This window comes from Colobus angolensis, unplaced genomic scaffold, assembly GCF_000951035.1.
Source record: "Colobus angolensis palliatus isolate OR3802 unplaced genomic scaffold, Cang.pa_1.0 Scaffold78, whole genome shotgun sequence".
Classification (NCBI taxonomy): domain Eukaryota; kingdom Metazoa; phylum Chordata; class Mammalia; order Primates; family Cercopithecidae; genus Colobus; species Colobus angolensis.
In genome coordinates, this window is record NW_012121598.1 from 7,533,376 (window position 1) to 7,552,021 (window position 18,646).

The 18,646-nt window shown below is 48.1% G+C and overlaps 1 protein-coding gene across 1 annotated transcript in view; it reads right to left on the reverse strand.

Moving 5' to 3' along the window:
- MYO5C (myosin VC) overlaps positions 1–18,646 on the reverse strand; it is a 116,285-nt gene that overhangs the window by 72,370 nt on the left and 25,269 nt on the right. The window contains exons 8-12 of the mRNA XM_011928656.1: positions 18,175–18,282; positions 12,626–12,732; positions 9,307–9,572; positions 5,012–5,093; positions 1,695–1,835 (exon numbers count right to left, since the gene is read on the reverse strand). Coding sequence (XP_011784046.1) covers positions 1,695–1,835; positions 5,012–5,093; positions 9,307–9,572; positions 12,626–12,732; positions 18,175–18,282 — 704 coding nt within the window. The remainder of the gene's footprint in view (positions 1–1,694; positions 1,836–5,011; positions 5,094–9,306; positions 9,573–12,625; positions 12,733–18,174; positions 18,283–18,646) is intronic.

Consider the following 18,646-nt stretch of genomic DNA (forward strand, 5'->3'; position numbering starts at 1 on the left):
TCCGTCTCAAAAAAAAAAAAAAGCAACTTTAGGCATCAATTTGTCCTTGATCTTAATCTTTAGGGCACTTTAGACATTATTAATTGACAAATAACAATTACATATATGTGTGGGGTATTTGAGGTGATATTTTAATGGATACATCAATGTCCCTTTAAAGAACAAAACTTTACAAAGAAATGGTCGCACAATGACTTTAGAATGAAGAATTTTATTTCTAAAAAATAGGCAGTATTTTATTTCTTCCCAAAGAAGTCTAAAGGTTCAGGAAAAAAATAGTGTGGGTTCCATTACATGAACATGACCTTTATTCATGGGTGAATGGGAAAAGGCTGGCACCTGAATAGAGAGTCCTCCCCTTCCCTTGCCTCAGGAAAATAGTTTTTCTGATTTTACTTCCTAATTAACTCATTCCTTGAAATAAGAGCATACCTTCTTGTACTAAGCTAGTTGCAAAATCTGTTCTTGATACATGTGATTGTTTTTTTTTTTTTTTTGAGATGGAAACCCTGTCTCTACTAAAAACACAAAAATTGGCCGGGCACGGTGGTCACGCCTGTAATCCCAGCACTTTGGGAGGCTGAGGCGGGCGGATCATGAGGTCAGGAGATCGAGACCATCCTGGCTAACATGGTGAAACCCTGTCTCTACTAAAAATACAAAAAATTAGCTGGGCGTCGTGGCAGGCACCTGTAGTCCCAGCTACTTGGGAGGCTGAGGCAGGAGAATGGCATGAACCCAGGAGGCAGAGCTTGCAGTGAGCCAAGATACACCACTGCACTCCAGCCTAGGAGACAGTGAGACTCCATCTCAAAAAAAAAAAGAAAAAATTAACCAGGCATGGCTGGGCATGGTAGCTCAAGCCTGTAATCCTAGCACTTTGGGAGACTGAGGCAGACAGATCATGAGGTCAGGAGTTTGAGACAAGCCTGACCAACATAGTGAAACCCCATCTCTACTAAAAATACAAAAATTAGCCAGGCATGGTGGTGTGCACCTGTAATCCCAGCTACTCAAGAGGCTGAGGCAGGAGAATTGCTTGAATTCGGGAGGTGGAGGTTGCAGTGAGCCGAGATCACACCGTTGCACTCCAGCCTGGGCGATAGAGCAAGACTCCATCTCAAAAAAAAAAAAAAAAAAAAAAAAACCCAAAAAACAATCCTTTAACCCCGAAACCTTATTAATCCTCTCTCGGGGATTATCTGTTCTTGTGCCCCCATGAGAGACACTGCCAGGCTGGCCGACTTCAGGGTTTCCCAGAGGGAAATGGTAAGAAGAAAACTCCTAGAGAGCTCTTCCGGTGAATCATACGATGTTGATTTTTCAGCTATAGCTGATGATTCACAAGAATCAGGATGTAAAAGAAAACTCAATTGTTATTAGTCACCGACAACTTGAGTGGAGTCACTTGCTGTTTCCATGCATGTTTCTACATACACCTTGGGACAGCCTCCATGCTGGACGTTACCTAAGAGGTGGTGCAGCTCCCCAGGGGTGGTTTACACAGGCTGAGGGCAAAAGGCCCAGCGGGCCCTCTGGGGTCCCTGCTGTGGATGCTGTCCCAGCATTAATATCCACCCAACCAACTGGGTAAACATCAGGATTTTACAAGCACACTTCAAAAAAACTGCTTTGCAAAATGCTCATCTGTTAACACTTAAAAGTTGAAAAAAACAATTATTCTTAAAAGGTACCAAACATTCTTCATCCAGTAACTCCAGAATTCCCATTTTTGCTTCAATCAGGTCAATAACCGGTTGATTGTCATAGAAATCTATCAGCGTCCAAGGGATATCTTCCTTCATGTATTCTTCTTGTTCCAGTTTGAAGACATGCTGGGAATCCAAAGTTAATACAGAAAGTAAAACAGAATATTAAAATGTGTTTCCAAAGAGCAGGACGTAAGCATTTGGAAAACATAAATGGTTGATCTGTAATATTTATGTTTAAACAGGAAGACCCTGAAGTATAGATAAGGCCCATACTATGATCAATACCACTGAGTTCCTAAAGCGGGTCTAGCTGTCATCCTCCCACCTAGTCTGAGTGGGTCTCCACCTCCCAGGACATGCCTTGGGCCAGCCTGTGTCACCACCAGCACCCCATGGTACTCAGTGTGGTCCTACAGCCCCTTCCTGCTAGGAGCTATTCAACGACAGATCCAGCCTCTTTGGCCTAATGCAGCCTGGCTGGGTGGAGCCAACTACCTGAGAATGCTAGTTGTGGGGCCAGTGAGAGAAGCCCACTGCTTAGAGATCTTTGTGCACTACTTATTTGGGCTGTAGGGGTATCCGGGAGGCTTCCCAGAGGATGTACTCAGGCCTACCATGGAGGATGAAAGAAAGTTTGGCTGGCAGGTGGTGAAGTATGGTGAGGTGGGGTGGGGTGGGTGGGGCATCAAGAACAAAAGCCTCCCATGGAGAATCCCAGTGGGAACGGCACAAAAGCTCAATGGGTGCTTGAGAAATGCACCTCAAGCAGGTTAGAAAGTACAGGAGGACAGCAGGCAATGTGGTGGCAAAGAATGGCAGAGTCACATCACCTGAGACTTTCACACCCTCCCTAGAGAATTCTGGGCCTATGGCCTTTTTCTAGGAGTAGTGAGGACCCACTGGAGGGTGGAAGGATTATGACGAGACCTGAAGGATGGCTCAGAGGAGGGAAGGACCAGAGACAATGAGACCAGTGAGGACTCAGCCCGATGCTCTTGGTGGCTGCGACTTGGGGAGGAGGATGAGGAGGGAAGAGGTCAGGATGAACATCAGGCTCAGGACACGGGGTCCATGCTGTGACTTGACCACAGAAAGTCACGTGGAGGGTAAGTGGGCTGAGAGGAGAAGGTGGCACCTGCACTTCTACACCTGCTACTGAGCTCCCTCCGAGCATCAGGTGCAAGGCCCAGTGGCAGCCAGATGAGGGGGACTGGAGATCAGGAGAGTCCTAACCAAAGCTTCCTGTGCTGACAACTGAAGGAAGCTATTACCCCTCCTGGGAGGATCTCCAGATGGACAGATGACTCAGAAAAAGGAGAAGAGGAAAAAGGAAGAGAAGGAGGAGGAAGTGGATGAGGAAGAAGAACAGGAGGGGATAACAAAAGCAAAAAGAAAAAACAGAATTGCAGCCTCTGATTTGTGATTTTTGGCAAGATATCTGGCATCAGTGTCACTTTGAGGGTAAGGTGGACATGTTGGGGAGCAGCATGCCATTGCAGCCAGGGGACAGGGTAGCAGCCACCAGAGAGTTGGACTTCAGGTGAGTTATACTGAATATGCACTTGGAATAAACCTCAGCTGTAGTTATTAATGTTAAATTTCCAGGAAAGCCTTGCAAATGCTAAAGAAATAGAAATTTACAATGGAATGAAATTTAATGGTTATACATGAATTAATTCTGGGCAAAAAAAAAAAAAAAGAAACTTCTGAGTAGGATTCAATGTTAGGTCTTCTCACAATATTAGACAGCTATTATTGACTCTTTTTAAATTGATATATAATAGTTGTACATAGTTTTGTGGTACATGGGGTATTTTGACACATGCATACAATGTGTAATGACAACTCATTTTTAAAACAAGGAAACAGAGGCTCAAACAGCCCAAGGTCCCAGAGGGAGGTAGAACTGAGACTCAAACCCAATTTAGTTTGAGCCAAAGCCCAAGCTCTCCAAGACTCTTCCTCAGGGGTTCTGAGGCAGAATAAGACTAAACACTAACAAAGGTATAACCTTTCCATGGAGTAACTGTTAGGGTATTAATACATGATTTCTATTACGAACTGGAATCAAAATTCTTCCCATGAACATGTAGCCAAAGTTTAGGATGTAGGTTAAAAGGAAAATGTGAGTTAGTAAAGCATTTTCACTTTCATGGCTTTTCAGAAACAGAGCCAAATAGAAATGTGCAGGAGGCAATTATTTAAAAAAATATGATGGTAGTTTCATGGTAGAGCCAATGTAGAAGGATGTCCAATCAACTTTTAATTTCATCGATTTCTGTTAGGAGCAGAAAGGCATCAGTACTGTTGGGAGCTCAAAAGTGAATTCACTAAAGTTCTTGCATCTAGGGAACTGATTTAAGAGGTCGAAATTGTATTCAATACACATAGCAATAATAAATGCCAAAACAGCCACAAGTAGCATTTAGTCAACATTTTTTAAATTGTCTTATTCATCTTTCTATCTCAGCACTTAACTTGGTACCTGGTATACACAATATGCACTCAAAAATGTCTTTTGAATAAACAAATCTTCCTAGTGGAAAAAAAAATTGGAATCCATCTCCTGTCTGTTTCCATGGGAGGATACATTTGATCTTATCGGTAGTTAGGAAGGTACCATATATGTCTTGTTCTAAATTAAGGTTGGAGAAACTCATTCCCATAATCCACTGGCCATCTGCTGTTTAGTGCTGCATGCGCCGAGATAAGCACTGGGCTGAGAGAGACAAAGAATGCCAGTCCTGGACTCTCCAGGTGACCAAGTCTATTTGGAGACTTGCATGCAAATGATGATAATCCCATGTGACGGGCCTGTGATAAGGAAGCACATAGGAGGAGGCCAGGAGGTATCGCGGAAGGCTCTCAGGGAAGCTGGATCTCAAAACACAAGCTGGAGTTGGCCAGGTGAAGATAAAGCAATGGGGAAAAAACAGGAGCAGGTGGGTTAAGGCAGAGAAAGCAGCAAGTGCAAAGACAGAGAGGCTCGAAAGAAAGTGGAGGCCTCAGGCAACCAACTTAATAGTTTTGCCTGGCTGCACAGAGGGTCTGTATCCAAGAGGCGCAGTGAGGCTCACACATTGGCAGGTGATTCAAAAAAGCGAATAGATGAGAGGGTGTGATTTCAAGATTTGGCCACAAGGTGGTGCAGTGACCCAGCGTGAGGCTCCTTGCATAAAAAATTTGAAACCTGAAGGAAGAATGCCTCTTTCCATGATCATACACACACACACACACACACACACACACACACACACACACGGCTGAGAACTAGTCAAGAAGGCAGAAGGGTCACCTACCATGTTAAACTGTTGTTGCAGTTTTTCATTAGCGTAATTGATGCAAAATTGTTCAAAGCTGTTTACATCAAAGGTTTCAAAACTGAAATACAATTTAAACAAGTTAAAATATAACCTGAAGCAGGACATATGAATTTGTTTATAGATATTTTTTGACACTTAGAAGCTTAAACATTTGCTATATCTTCTACAAGTTTTAAATGCCCCTCAAAGCTTCTGGTTTTAATGATATCCTAGTAGTCAGTTTCTATATAACCCCTTTCCTGGTTGTCCCCTGGAAGGAATCTGGTAGGTATAAAACACCTACCCCAAGCAAGGCATTAAAATAGGCATGTCACGATACGGTGTAGTCCGCACAACAACAGTGATATTGGCAATTGTTATTCTGACTTTATAGGTCAAAAAGAAGCCCGAGAGGTTAAGAAACTTGCCAAAGGTCACACAGCTTGTGTCAGAACTTAGCTGCGAAGCTGCCTAACTGTGATGCCTGCGCCTCCAATGAGAAGGCAATGTGGTTTCCTATTCTCCTTTCCTTGTCTGTTGAGGGGAGGAGCAGCACAATTGCGGCACAATTTTGCCTCCCGAAGGGGAGCTTTCCTAGTTCCTGGAGGAAAAGGACAAAGTCATTTCATATCCTACAGCCCAGCACACTCCGTCAGGGACGAGACAGGCACGGCTGGCTTCCATGTTCAGACTTTCATCAGTTGCCTCTGCAGTTGCCTTGAAGTTGCAAGCTCAAGAACTGAGGAGCCAATAGGGAAGGCCTGGGAAGCAGACTGGATACGGCACAACAGTGAGCCGTGTGGGGCCTGGAGAGCCATCAGGATTGTCCAAGGGGCAGCTGCTACTCAGCTCCTGCCGGCTGTAGCCATGGACGAATGTGGGCCAGGATGTTAGATTAACTGGTTCTCAAGAAAAGGCAGAAAACTGGGACTTTTAAGTGAGTAATCCCACTCTGCAAAACATGCTGTGGGTGGAACAAAACAGCGGCGCCAAATTTACCACCTGGCCAGATGTGCGCCTGCTGGAAGGCAGCTTGCTGAGCGCTTTAAGATGTCAGCATTTATGCACGTCAAGTCCCTTAACCCTAACACAGCCCTATGTGAAGGGCTCCTGTGGCTCCACTGTCACACACGAGGGTCAAAGGAATGACCATGGTGAGGACCAACAGCCAGCAAGTGGTGCCAGAAATGCAATTCGACCCCAGTGTTTGGTGCCTCCAAAGCTTTGTTCTTAATCACCCTAATCCCGAGAGGTTCCTGCCAGCTCCTACCGTGGGTCCCCTGAGAGTCTCACTTGACTGAGCTGGTTTGGCTCAATCTGGAATTCCTGGGCAGGGTAAGAACCTGGACTGTCCTCTAGGTAGCTCCAGGGCGACTCAGGGCAGCTCGAACGGCCCCATTCCACACGCAGCCTTGGTGGCTCAGAGATTTGGAGGCTGGTCTGCTCATGGAAGCAAGGCCAGGGCTGGGCCTAGGGGAGATTCAAAAGGCTTTCACTGAGCTCTGCCCCTCACAGCTGGGGCCAAGGGCAGGGCTTTCTAGAACCTGGCAAAATGTCAAATATCAATGCATTATTTGGGGGCACAAAGAACTGAAGTTTAGGACCTACGGAAAGAGCTAGATCTGTGACTTAAAATGCTAGAGGCGCGTTGACTGTGATAACACTTCACATCGGATCCATGCTTATGGTTTTCAAGGTACCTGCATACCTTCCATCTCCTCTTCAAAATCACCCTGCAAGAGAGGCCCCATCTTGTAGATGCAGAAACTGAGGCATGGAGAGGTTCTGTGACTTTCTTGGAGTCACGCAACTGGTATGCTATGGAGCTCACTCCGAGGGGTCTGACCCCCAGACCCAGGCTTTTCCAACTCTGGATCCAAAGAACACACGACAGGCCGGGGAGTCACTAGCCTTCGACTGCTCTCAGCTTAGACCTTGAAGCTCACAGCTTCAGCTTTACCTGCCTTCAAAGATGCTAACTCTTCCTTTGAAGCTTCCTTATTTCCAAGTCAAAATGAGCTTTCTCAAAAGTTGCAGGTACGCCTGGGCGAGGGTTAGCCTAGAAGTGAGACTGCTGGAGGGGGCGGGAAAGGCTTGGCCCCAGGCTGCAGCCCTGCTGCCTAGAGGAAAGCTGATTTTTTTGGAGGCGTATCATGAACTCAAGGGTGGCAGCAAAGAGGCTGTTGTTAGAATTTTTGAGAGGAATCTTAAAATAATTTATTCTAACAAGTCTTTGTGAATTTATAAATACTTGTCTCAGGTTTTTCCACATAGCTGAAAAATTCAAATTCCTTACTACGGTGGTCCTGGATCCTGCCTGGGGGCCACCATCCAGCTTGCTACTCCTTGCACATGGCTGCCCCTGCTCTGTCCCCACCCCCTGTTAACCTCCAGCACACCTTCCTCCCTTCCCAGGACTCATCCCCACCTCTACTGCCGGCCTGCCGCCCTCACCAGTCTCAGTCCCACAGCGGCAGGAGCCGTGTGTCTATGCTGTTCAACCATCGCCTCCAACACAGTGCCTGGGATATAAATATCTGTTAGATAAAAATATGAAATAATGGCCGGGCAGTGGCTCACACCTGTAATCCCAGCACTTTGGGAGGCCGAGGTGGACAGATCGCAAGGTCAGGAGATCGAGACAATCCTGGCTAATACAGTGAAACACCATGTCTACTAAAAATACAAAAAATTAGCCAGGCGTGGTGGCAGGTGCCTGTAATCCCAACTACCTGGGAGGCTGAGGCAGGAGAATCACTTGAACCTGGGAGGCGGAGGTTGCAGTGAGCTGAGATGGTGCCACTGCACTCCAGCCTGGGCGGCAGAGCAAGACTCTGTCTCAAAAAAAAAAAAAAGAAATATACTCTTAAAATAAAGAACTGCCATTATTTAAAAATACATTTTTAAAACGCCCAAAAGAACAGGGAATAACAGAACAATTACATATTTCCACCACAGTGAAACAGGACTATTTTTAATGAGGACTATCCATTTTTAAAAGTTCACTTAAGCTTTTACTGGCTGCTCAAACACTTTCTTGGAACAAGACAAGGTAAATAATTGACTAGACTATCCCAGTAATGTATTAAGCATTTTATAACTGTTGACATGTACTATTAATTGGGAGCCATACGTATTAACGTAGGATCTAAATTAACCAAAGCAACTCCCTTGAGGCACTGTCTCCCATTTGACAGCTATGGGAAAAGCTGCCTCTCCACCTGGGTGCAAGTCCAACAGCGTGGTGTGGCCCTGTCCCGCTCCTCCCCAGGAGGCAGCAGCAGGGCCATGAAGGCCAGGGCTCGGCTCTCCCCTTTGCATGGGGAATGGGGTTGAGCTGCTTTTTGCCAGGGTATGGGGGAAGATCCCCCAATCCAGGTGGAACACTCCACGATACCTTTCATGGGTCAATCTTCCCCCCTTCTCCTGCTAAGAAACCAGGGTGGGTCCCAGGAGAGGGGCAAGGGCTGGGCACTGGGGCCAGCTGCTGAGAAAAGCCTGAGGGATAACAATCTCTGCGGAGCCCTGGTTACAGAGTGGAAGTAACCAGCTTCCGCTCTGGTTACTTCCTAGCAGTTTCAGCATGAGCTGGGCCTGGTGTTTAGAGAAGGAGGACCAGGCAGAGACAATGAAAAAGAACCCAATTCCAGGATGGGATGAGGGGTAAGACCTCCTGGAGGAGGGCTGGGGAAAATCCAAGACCTTCTCACCCGAGAACGGAAAATGACTTGGGTGTGGGGCGGTGGCTGATCAGAGACCTGGGTTCAGTCCACCTCTGGCCGCTGGGCTTGGGCAAGATGCAGGCCTAGGTGACTTGTCATCCCCTGTGATTTGAATGGGAAGGAACCCTGGGGCTCCACACCTCAGGGGCCTTTGGTGGGAAAAGCAGAAGCAGGAGCCTCACAACTGTGCTGGGTTTTCCCACCAGTGGAGCAACTGTGACCAAGTTATTGAGTCTTTCTAAGCCTTGGTTGTTGCAGCTCTAAAATGGGGATAGTCATGAGGTTCCTTAAGAATTAAGTGAGAAATCCCAGGGAAGTCAAGCAGCCTCAGAGCTGGCACACAGTAAGCTCTTAACGCTAGCCATCACTAATTCAGCATCTCTTTAATGCACTTTAAATAAACGGCACCATAGCCCAGTAGAGTGTACTTAGCATCTATAGGGGCAAAAGCAAAGAATGTTATCTTTCTAATCATGTGAAATACAAAGGAACCAGAACAAAATAATCTAAAAACCACATGACTCTCAACATTTAAAGGAGGAAAGACAGGCTCACTGAAGAGAATCTTACCCATAAATGTCCAAAACACCAATAAAAGTGTGCTGCTTGCCTGAAAACTGCAACGCTTGGTTAATTCTCTCCACAATGAAGTCGAACAGGTGAGCATAGATCTTTTTGGCCAGTGCATCCCTGGCGTTGACAGCCTGAGGCCTGGTCATAGGTTTTACCACCGTCTCAGAGCTTGTGACGATTTTGCGATTGCACAGCCACTGAGCAACTCTGCCACTCTCCAGGCCCAGGAGCTCACAGAACACCTTCAGGTGACTGTCATCCTCCTTCAAAAACAAGCACAAGCCCCGTCAGGTGGCCCAGTCATCCAAAGCCACACAAACCCACCCGGCCAAGGCCCCTGTGCCCACACTCAGGCCTGTGCAAGAGCTGAGTAGGAGCTGGCACAAGGATGCCCAGGCCTCAGGAGGTGGAGACAGACCTGGGAGTAGAGCAAGAGGGCTGCACCGGCACGGGTCCTGCACCTGGCCCTTGGCAGACCACCCCTGCAGCAATGCTGCGGAGTCCAGGGCTGCATCCCACACTGATTTTTCATTTGAACCAAAGAATGTCAGTGGTGACTAAGGCCGTGGAGGCCATCCTCCCTAGACCCCGCCCTGTTCCTGTGGATGTGCATGCAGCCCTCTCTTCCCTTTGTACCATCCTGGGCCACTTATCAGAGTGTGCACTCACCCTGCCCCACCTCGTGTGGCCAGGGGTTTGCCTGGATGATGGTCCAAGAGGTACCTGGGTGTTGTTGCCAGGCAGAAGCTCGTGGGGTTCCTGTGGCTGAGCTAGTGCCTCAGCTGACGTGAGGGCTGGGGTGGGACTTTTCCTGAATGCACAAAGTGAAATCTTGCTTCTCCCCCAAGCCCGGGCATGAGAGCTGCCCCGCTGGTCAGCAGATGAAAAGAGGGAAGAGGTGCTCCCATTTCCCTTCAGCCAGTGTGGACAAAGGGCTCCTGTCGTCAGGCGAGGATGTGACTCCCAGCTCCTCTCTCCGTCAGGAGAACTCCCAAGGCAGGCTCCCCTGCGGGCACCATTCCAGCCCACCAGGAAACCCACATGATTGCACTAAAAAGCTTCAGGACACAGTGGAGGAAGCCATGGAAACAGTCCTGCCCCTCCCTGCGGTCTACCCACACTCTTGCTGACCAACATGACACTAACACAGAGCTGGCTTTGACGTGCCTGACCTCATAAGGGAGGGGACTGGCAGAGGCATTTGGTTTCCTTCCTTCTAAGAACGAACAAAACCTTCTGAGTCAAAAACAATTCAGCTGCAGGTGCTGCTAGGGGAAAAAAATGCAAAGGGGTAGCAGCTTTTCAAAAAGTCAGACGGCTTTGTCCAAATTTAACATGTCCAACATTTCAAGTTCCTGATACAAATGGGTGGAAATGGATCCCAAATCTAGAACCAATAATTATAGGACCGGGAATTTTCCAGAGATATTCTTAGAACACTTTCCAAAGGATTTTCTGCCAGTCAATGTTAATTCCTCCTCCAAAATGCTACCTTCATAACAAGCTTCACGGGAGAGGGCTCAGTGTGATGGCATTTGTTGGGTAGAAATCACATTTTTAGTCTTTGGGGGTTTAAGGAAAAAAGGGCAGAAGCCCAGCTTCTCTGAGGTAACTGAGCAAGGAAACAGAGGGACTTTCCACCTCAGACACACCGGATTCTCCCCAGGCCTCTCGTCACCTCTCTCCCTGCTTTCCCACTTGGGGAACTGACTCACTCTGGGAGGTCTGGACACTGCGGGGGGATGGGAAGGGTGCTGAGGTGAAAGCTGGAGGAGAGGAAGGAGAATTACTTCCTGGTCACGGCAACAGGCCTAAAACACCGAGCCCAGGAGCTCATGCTCCACTCAGCTCTGCTCTCTCCCCAAACCGTTGGTAGCAGACAGCCAAGAACTCACCGGGTACGCAAAATGATCAACTATTCCCATCAGTTATTTGAGGGACATGAAAATAGACATGGTTACGGACTGAATATTTGTGTCCCTCCAAAACTCAGATGTTGAAGTCCTAACCCCCAACGTGACAGTATTTGGAGATGGGGCCTTTGGGAGGCAATCAGGGTTGGCGAAAGTCGAGAGGGTGAGGCCTGCCATGATGGGATTAGTGTTCTCATAAGAGGCAACACAGTGTCTGCTCTCTCTCCACCATGAGGACGCAATGAGAAGGTGGCTGTCTAGGAGCCAGGAAGTCCTCACCAGAACCGAGCAGGCTGACACTCTGCTCTCAGACTTCCAGCCTCTAGAACTGTGAGAAAACAAATGTCTATTGTTGAAGCCAGTCAGCCTGTGGCATTTTGATATGGCATTCTGAGTTGACTAGGACAGACATATCACTGTTAATGCAAAGCTTTAAAGGTAGGCAGATTCTGTGTTTCATAGAAACATTTTTTACTTGTGTTTGTTTTCTTCTTTACACGGACATTGATGAGACTAATGAAACACATACCCCTCCCCCAAGAATCACTACTCATAGTATGTGTCATAGAAGAAACACACATTAAATTAACTTGCGTCCATTAAAGAAATCTATCACAAAACTTACAACACATTCCCAGGAAGCCAGCACCACTGATGTCTGATTCAAGCAGGTGTAAGGAGGCAGTGAGTGTCCTTCTGCTGAAAACTACCCAGCGCCCTTAAGGTCCTACGTGGTCTGCCATCCCCCTTCTCCCTCTGGTCTCATCCACACCCTCCCTGTCACTCCCCCTCTGGATACACGGACCTTCCTGCTGTATCTCAAATGACATCTTCTGCCTGTGGGTTTCCGCACTTGCTGTTCTTCCCCCATCCACAGGTACAACCTGCTTCTTCATCCCCTTCAGGCCGCTGCCCACCACTGCCTTCTCAGAAAGGCTTTCTCTGACCACCCCACATGAAAGACACAGCCCCTCTGCATGCCCCCTCTGCTTTACTTTCCTCTGTGCCAGCCATCACCAGCTGCTGGAGACCATATTTGCTGGTTGTGTCTCCTCCCAACCCCTGATCATAAGCTCTCTGAAGGGCTTCTTGCTTTGTTTTGTTCACTGCTGTTTCCCCAGATGCTATCACAGTCCGTGGCACTTAGTAGGTGCTTCATACAGACTTGTTGAATAAAAGAAAAACACACAGAAGATACATTTCCCCTCCTCTACTGTTGCAAGGGGAGGAGGCTTTACTCCTTGAAGGCAACCCCTGGAAACCCTTGCCGCCTGCTTCCTGCTAAACCAGTCTACCCAGGAGGCTGTCTATGCCTGGAGCTGAAAAGTAAAGGCAGGCCAGCTGCGAACCGGTTCCACTATGACCCTCAGACAAAGGAAAAGTAAAATAAATCAGCATCTCACACTAACTGAGGACCTCTCGTTGCCCACCGCGGTGATCTGCACGTTGCCCAGATGAAGGATGGCTGCCAGGATTTTAAAAACATCCATCTGAAAATCCTCCTTGAAACCTGAAAACAAACATTTTCCCAGATTAGGAATACTGCATCTCTTCTCTGACTAGTAAAATAGGCACCTGGATTCATTTGAGATATGCAGGTGGCATCAGTGCCAAGCTCTGGGACAGGAACGCGAAGTGGACCCCAGGGGCCTCTGGTGCGCTATTCCTTCTAGTCGACCTCTGCAGACACACGCCATATGTGTCTATACACAGGTTTCCCCTTTGCCACACCTGCTAGGAAGTTCAACACAAAAATTAATACCCGAGTAACCGTTTCACATCAGGTTCCTCGGACAGTCGTCCTGCCTTGATTCTGTGCTTGATTTTGAATGTTTTCCACTTTTCTTTTTGCTCACAAGCTCTCTGAATCCCTGAATTATTTTCTAGGTGGGATTGCTGGAGGGATTCCGTTTGCCCCTCCAGATCCTCTGCTCTCTGCCCCAGGGGACTTGGTATAAACCAAGGCGATGGCCTTTCATGCCCTCTGGCCTTTGGTTGGGCTTGATTCATGGGGAGCCCCAGCAGGAGAACAGAGAGAGGAGCGGAGAAGGTTCTGAGTGCATCCTCCCCAGCCACTTTCCCTGCGAAGCTGCCTCCAGCTGGCTGCGTGGCCCGACTGACGGGAGGTCACTCCTCCTCTGGGGCTGACTTTACCCAACTCTCCTTCTAGGCTCCAGAAACCCAGAAACACTTGGATGCCCACATGGGAAAGAGCAGTGAACAGTTCTGCTGCTGCCCCCCAGGTGCCCACTGCCCCTTGTATTAATGGATCCCCTAGACTCCACTCACAACTTTGTAGTTGTAAATAATAAATAATCCCTCTTGTATCCTATTGTGAGCCTGCCCCATGTTTCCCACTGGGACTTTGATTGCAGTAAGTAGAATATAAATTATAACTACATACCATATTCAGTCACCATGAGGGCATTAGCACATTTCCTAGAGCCAAAAAGAAAGCAAACCAGCTGCTAGAAAGGACTGTGTGTTCAAACCCTGCAAATCAGAGTGTAGACCTGCACGCTGTGAGCCTGGTGATGCCAGGTCGGGATCCTCCCAGTGTGTGTTAATGACACTGTGGTGACCTGAGGAGCTGAGAGATGCGCTCGGGCTGGCAGGCAGGCTCATTCACACCAGGCAGGCTGCCTGGTCCACCCTGGAATGGACACTGGAATGGAAGCCAGTGACCCCTCATCTGAGGATACCTGGAGTTTTCATTAGCAGGTAGATCATGTTCTTTAACAATTTCAGAACCTACTTTTTTTTTTTTTTTAGACAAGGTCTCACTCTGTTGTCCAGGCTGGAGTGCAGTGGCGTGATCATGGCTCACTGCGGCCTTGACCTCCTAGGCTCAAGTAATCCTCCCACCTCCGCCTCCTGAGTAGCTGGGACTACAAATGTGTGCCACCTCACCCAGCTAACTTTTTGTAGAGATGGGGTTTCGCCATGTTGTCTAGGCTGGTCTTGAATGCCTGGGCTCAAGTGGTCCACCCTCCTTGGCCTCCCAAAGTGCTGGGATTATAGGCATGAGCCACTGCACCTGGCCCGGAGTCTCCTGTACTACAAAGATTAAATAAAATCAGTCTCAAAAGCTTTCAGTCCAAGAACACAGGGAAGACTCCAGCTCCAGCTGAGCTCAGGCACTTGCTGCCTTTCCATCTGGAGGTAGCTCCTCCCTCTGAAGGACAGATGTGTCCAACAGAAACACACTCCTAGGCCTCCGCCACAGTAATGACAGGTAAGGGACCACGAGCGGCAACTAAAAACGCCAAGTGCAGAAGCCTCCATCCTGGCACTCCTCCCTGCTTTCTGTGATCCATAACTAAATCCCTTCAACTACTCCAGGCCTTCCAGAAACGCAAAAGGGAGATGACAACTCCAAAGCAATAATATGAAAGAAAGAATTCGAGACCTGTGTTAAGTAATCACCCTTAGTGAGCCTGTCACACAAAAGCAATGCCAGCCTGAATCAGATTTCCAGGGGGAGCTCACTGGTCAAGTTCCTAGAGCCTGAGGTCCCAGAGACAGCCTGATTCCAAGGTGTTCGTCCCATCAGAGAGCAAGGGGCATGGCAACACTCAAATGGCAGGGATCAGTGGATGAATCACATGAGAAAGACACAGCAGAAGAGCAGAGGAGGGGGACTTTTTAATCAAAACGCATCCTCTCACGCTTCTCCAGGGGTAATCTTGATGCTAGCTGAGGGACCTCAGCAGCAGAAGCGAGGGGAAGGCGAACGGAACACCGCCTCAGGCACTGTCCTCGGTATTTTCCACGCATCAGCTCCTCTCATGCTCACTGCAACCACAGGAAGGAATCCTAGTATTGTTCCTGTCTCACAGAAGAGGAAACTAAGCAGAAGAGGAAACTAAGGTTAGGGAACTCACCCGAGGTCACATTGGGTAGGGTGTATCTAAGCAGTTTAACACCAGTGCCCACCACAGTATGAGAAAAGACCCACAGCGTTCATGAGCCATCTAGCTTCACCCTAGCGTGTCTAAACAGAGGAGTCCCTCATGCCCTCGTGCAAGGTGAAGGAAAAGATTGAGCAGGATCGCTTGCTGAGGTACCCTCTCTTGAAGGGAGAGGTACAGGCAAGAGGTGCAGTGGCCCCAGCCTCTTACCACCTGCCCACTTCACACAGCACAGCAGGCAGCCATCACCGTTAATGCTGTGAGAGGACACAGTACTCCACCTCTCTACAAAACTCCAGAGGGCTTTGTCTAAAACATCTAGGTCTGTGCACAGGCTAAGTGTCCAGGGCCAACCCCGCACATGCGGGGCCCTGAGGGTGAGTGCCTCTCTCGCCTTGTCCCGGTCTTGGCCCTGGGACTGAGGAATGTGATGTGGAAATCTGCAAACATAACCTAAGTTGTGTGATACACAGGGGCAAATGGCTGCAAATTGCTTATCTCCAAAAATTAGAAAAGGTTTCATGGAAAAAGAGACAGTTTTACTCAAAGTATGGTGAGGGTTTGGACAACTGGGAACGTAGAGAGCTAGAAGGCAGGGAGTAGCAGTTACCACGCACCAGCTACGTGCTTGGCCCGGTGCTGGGGACTTTTATATACACTTCCTCGCCAGTTGTCATGAAAGGTAAGGTATGCTGCCACTCACAGATCGAGACACCAAGTCTTGGCTGGGCACGGTGGCTCATGCCTGTAATCCCAGCACTCTGGGAGGCAGAGGCGGGTGGATCACCTGAGGTCAGGAGTTCAAGATCGGCCTGGGCAACATGGTGAAACCCTGTCTCTACTAAAAATACAAAAATTAGCTGGGGGCGGTGGTGTGTGCCTGTAATCCCAGCTGCTCAGGAGGCTGAGGCAGGAGAATTGCTTGAGCCTCAGAGGCAGAGGATGCAGAGAGCTGAGACTGCACCACTGCACTCCAGCCTGGGCGACAGAGTGAGACTCTGTCTCAAAAAAAGACACCAAGTCTCAGAGTGGGTACCTTAGACTCATACCAACTAGGATTTGAATTCACGTTCATTCGATCCCAAAACCTACTTGATTTGCCCTACATTATCTTGCTGTGAGGAGGACATGGTAAGAGGTGAGAGACAGTAGAAGGATCAGGGAGATGACAGTGGGCAGGGCGGGGCATATCCTTCAGCCCAGCCAGAGTTTGGCCACCTGTCCCTTCCTCACGCACTGAGCCCGCTCTCCACGGAGTAGATTATACAGAGATTGAAATGACGACTATAATTATTTTCAGAAAATGTGAATCAGTGCCAAAAGTGTTTATCTTATTATTACAAAATGTTTAAATTGCCCTTCTCCTTGAAGCAGGTTTGAGGGAACAGAGTCTGATGGTGATTTTGCTTAGAAAACCACCTTGATTTCACTTTCCATTATCCAGCTGTGATCATCTTGCCTATTCCTTTGATATATTTAACTTGAAATTCTTAGCCTGTTACATTCAGATACAGTCAACCAGGCCACAAGAATGAAAGCACTTAGAATGAATTGGTAGGAGATTTCAGCAAGAGAGATTTCAGCAAGACGTAGAAATGGCTGGCCGGGTGCGGTGGCTCACACCTGTAATCCCAGCACTCTGGGAAGCCGAGGCAGACAGATCACGAGGTCAGGAGCTCGAGACTGTCTTGGCCGACACGGTGAAACCCCGTCTCTACTAAAATACAAAAAATTAGCCAGGTGTGGTGGTGCGTGCCTGTAATCCCAGCTACTTGGGAAGCTAAGGCAGGGGAATTGCTTGAACCAGGGAGGCAGAGGTCGTGCCACTGCACTCCAGCCTGGCGACAGAGCAAGATTCCGTCTCAAAAAAAAAAAAAAAAAGAAAAGAGAAAGAAAGAAATGGCCGACAGCCTCACCCTGATCAAAAGCTTTGACTGGCAGCTTCATGTGGATGTCTAGACTCATACAGAATGGGAGAGCAAATGCCTGTTTTTATAAACACCATCTGGTAGACAGCCTTTCTGAACATGAGCTCTGTGTGGGAATAGTAAGGCGAGAAGGACTGGGAGCAACTGGCTGTGCTGTGAGAGTCGTGCCTGCTCCACCTGTGCCGGCATCCGAGCAACAGAAGATGGGGTTTTCTGTACAAAATGAGATGCTTGAAGACCCTGGAGTGCAAAAGCCAGTTCTACTCTGAATCCGCTGCCTAACCTTGGGTAAATCACTTCCCGTCTCTGTGCCTTAGTTTCCTGCTTGTAAAATGGGAGAAACAGCAGCACTGACTTCCTAGGGTAGTTATAGGGATTGAATGAGTTCACACAGGGTTATGAAGTGCTTAGGATGGTGCCCAGCACATTATAAGCTCCAGATGAGTGCTGTCATTACTGTCATCATCAGGAGACCTATGAAGGCCACAGAGGGCCAACGCTCCACTTCTGAACCGAATCGGACCTTGGCTTCACCAGTCATCCTTATATTCAGCCTAGAAGAGCTTACGGCAGTCACACAGCTTGCAGCCCATGCCTCTGACAGCGAGCCAGGAAGGCTGAGGAGAAAAAAGAGTTAATTTCTAGCTCTTTTAAGGGAAAAGCAGTCTTGACCACTTAGTCTCCAAATACGTTCTGATGGTTTGTCCTAAAATTAGAATTGATTAGGAGCCTTCAGAACACACATATGCTGGGAATCCCCTTTTAATTTTGTTTTTGAGACGGAGTCTTGCTCTGTCGCCAGGCTGGAGTACAGTGGTGTGATGTCGGCTCAATGCAACCCTCCGCTTCCTGAGTTCCAGGGATTCCTCTGCCTCAGCCTCCTGAGTAGCAGGGACTACAGATTCCCACCATCATGCCCAGCTAATTTTTTGTATTTTTAGTAGACACTGGTTTCACCATGTTGGCCAGAATGGTCTTGATCTCCTGACCTTGTGATCCGCCCGCCTTGGCCTCCCAAAGTGTTAGGATTACAGGCATGAGCCACTACGCCTGGCCTTAATTTTTTTTTTAAGAGAAAATGGCTACATCCTTTGATGGGATATTTGCTCTTACCCAGTAGCGTGAAGGTCTTTTGAGTCTCTACCATTTCAGCTCGATCATTCACACCCTCAATGACAGTATTGCCTCCCATTCTCGTATAATTAAATTCTTCGGCACTCCCTGAAATCAAAAAGTAAGATTTGTTATGTCTGTAACACAGAAATTTGGACATACACATTTATCAGAAGAAGGGAAGTTCATACTTAATGAGCTGTGTCATGCACTTTACACAGTTTATTCCACTTATTTCTTAGAACTCTGCATTACAGCCAGGTGTGGAGGCTCATGCCTGTAATCCCAGTACTTTGGGAGCCTGAGGCAGGGGCTTGCTTGAACCCAGGAGTTCAAGACCAGCCTGGGCAAAAGGGCAAAACCCCAACTCTACAAAAAATTAGCTGGGCATGGTGGCACATGCCAATGGTCCCAACTATTCAGGAGGCTGACGTGGGAGGATCATTTGAGCCCAGGAGTTCGAGGCTGCAGT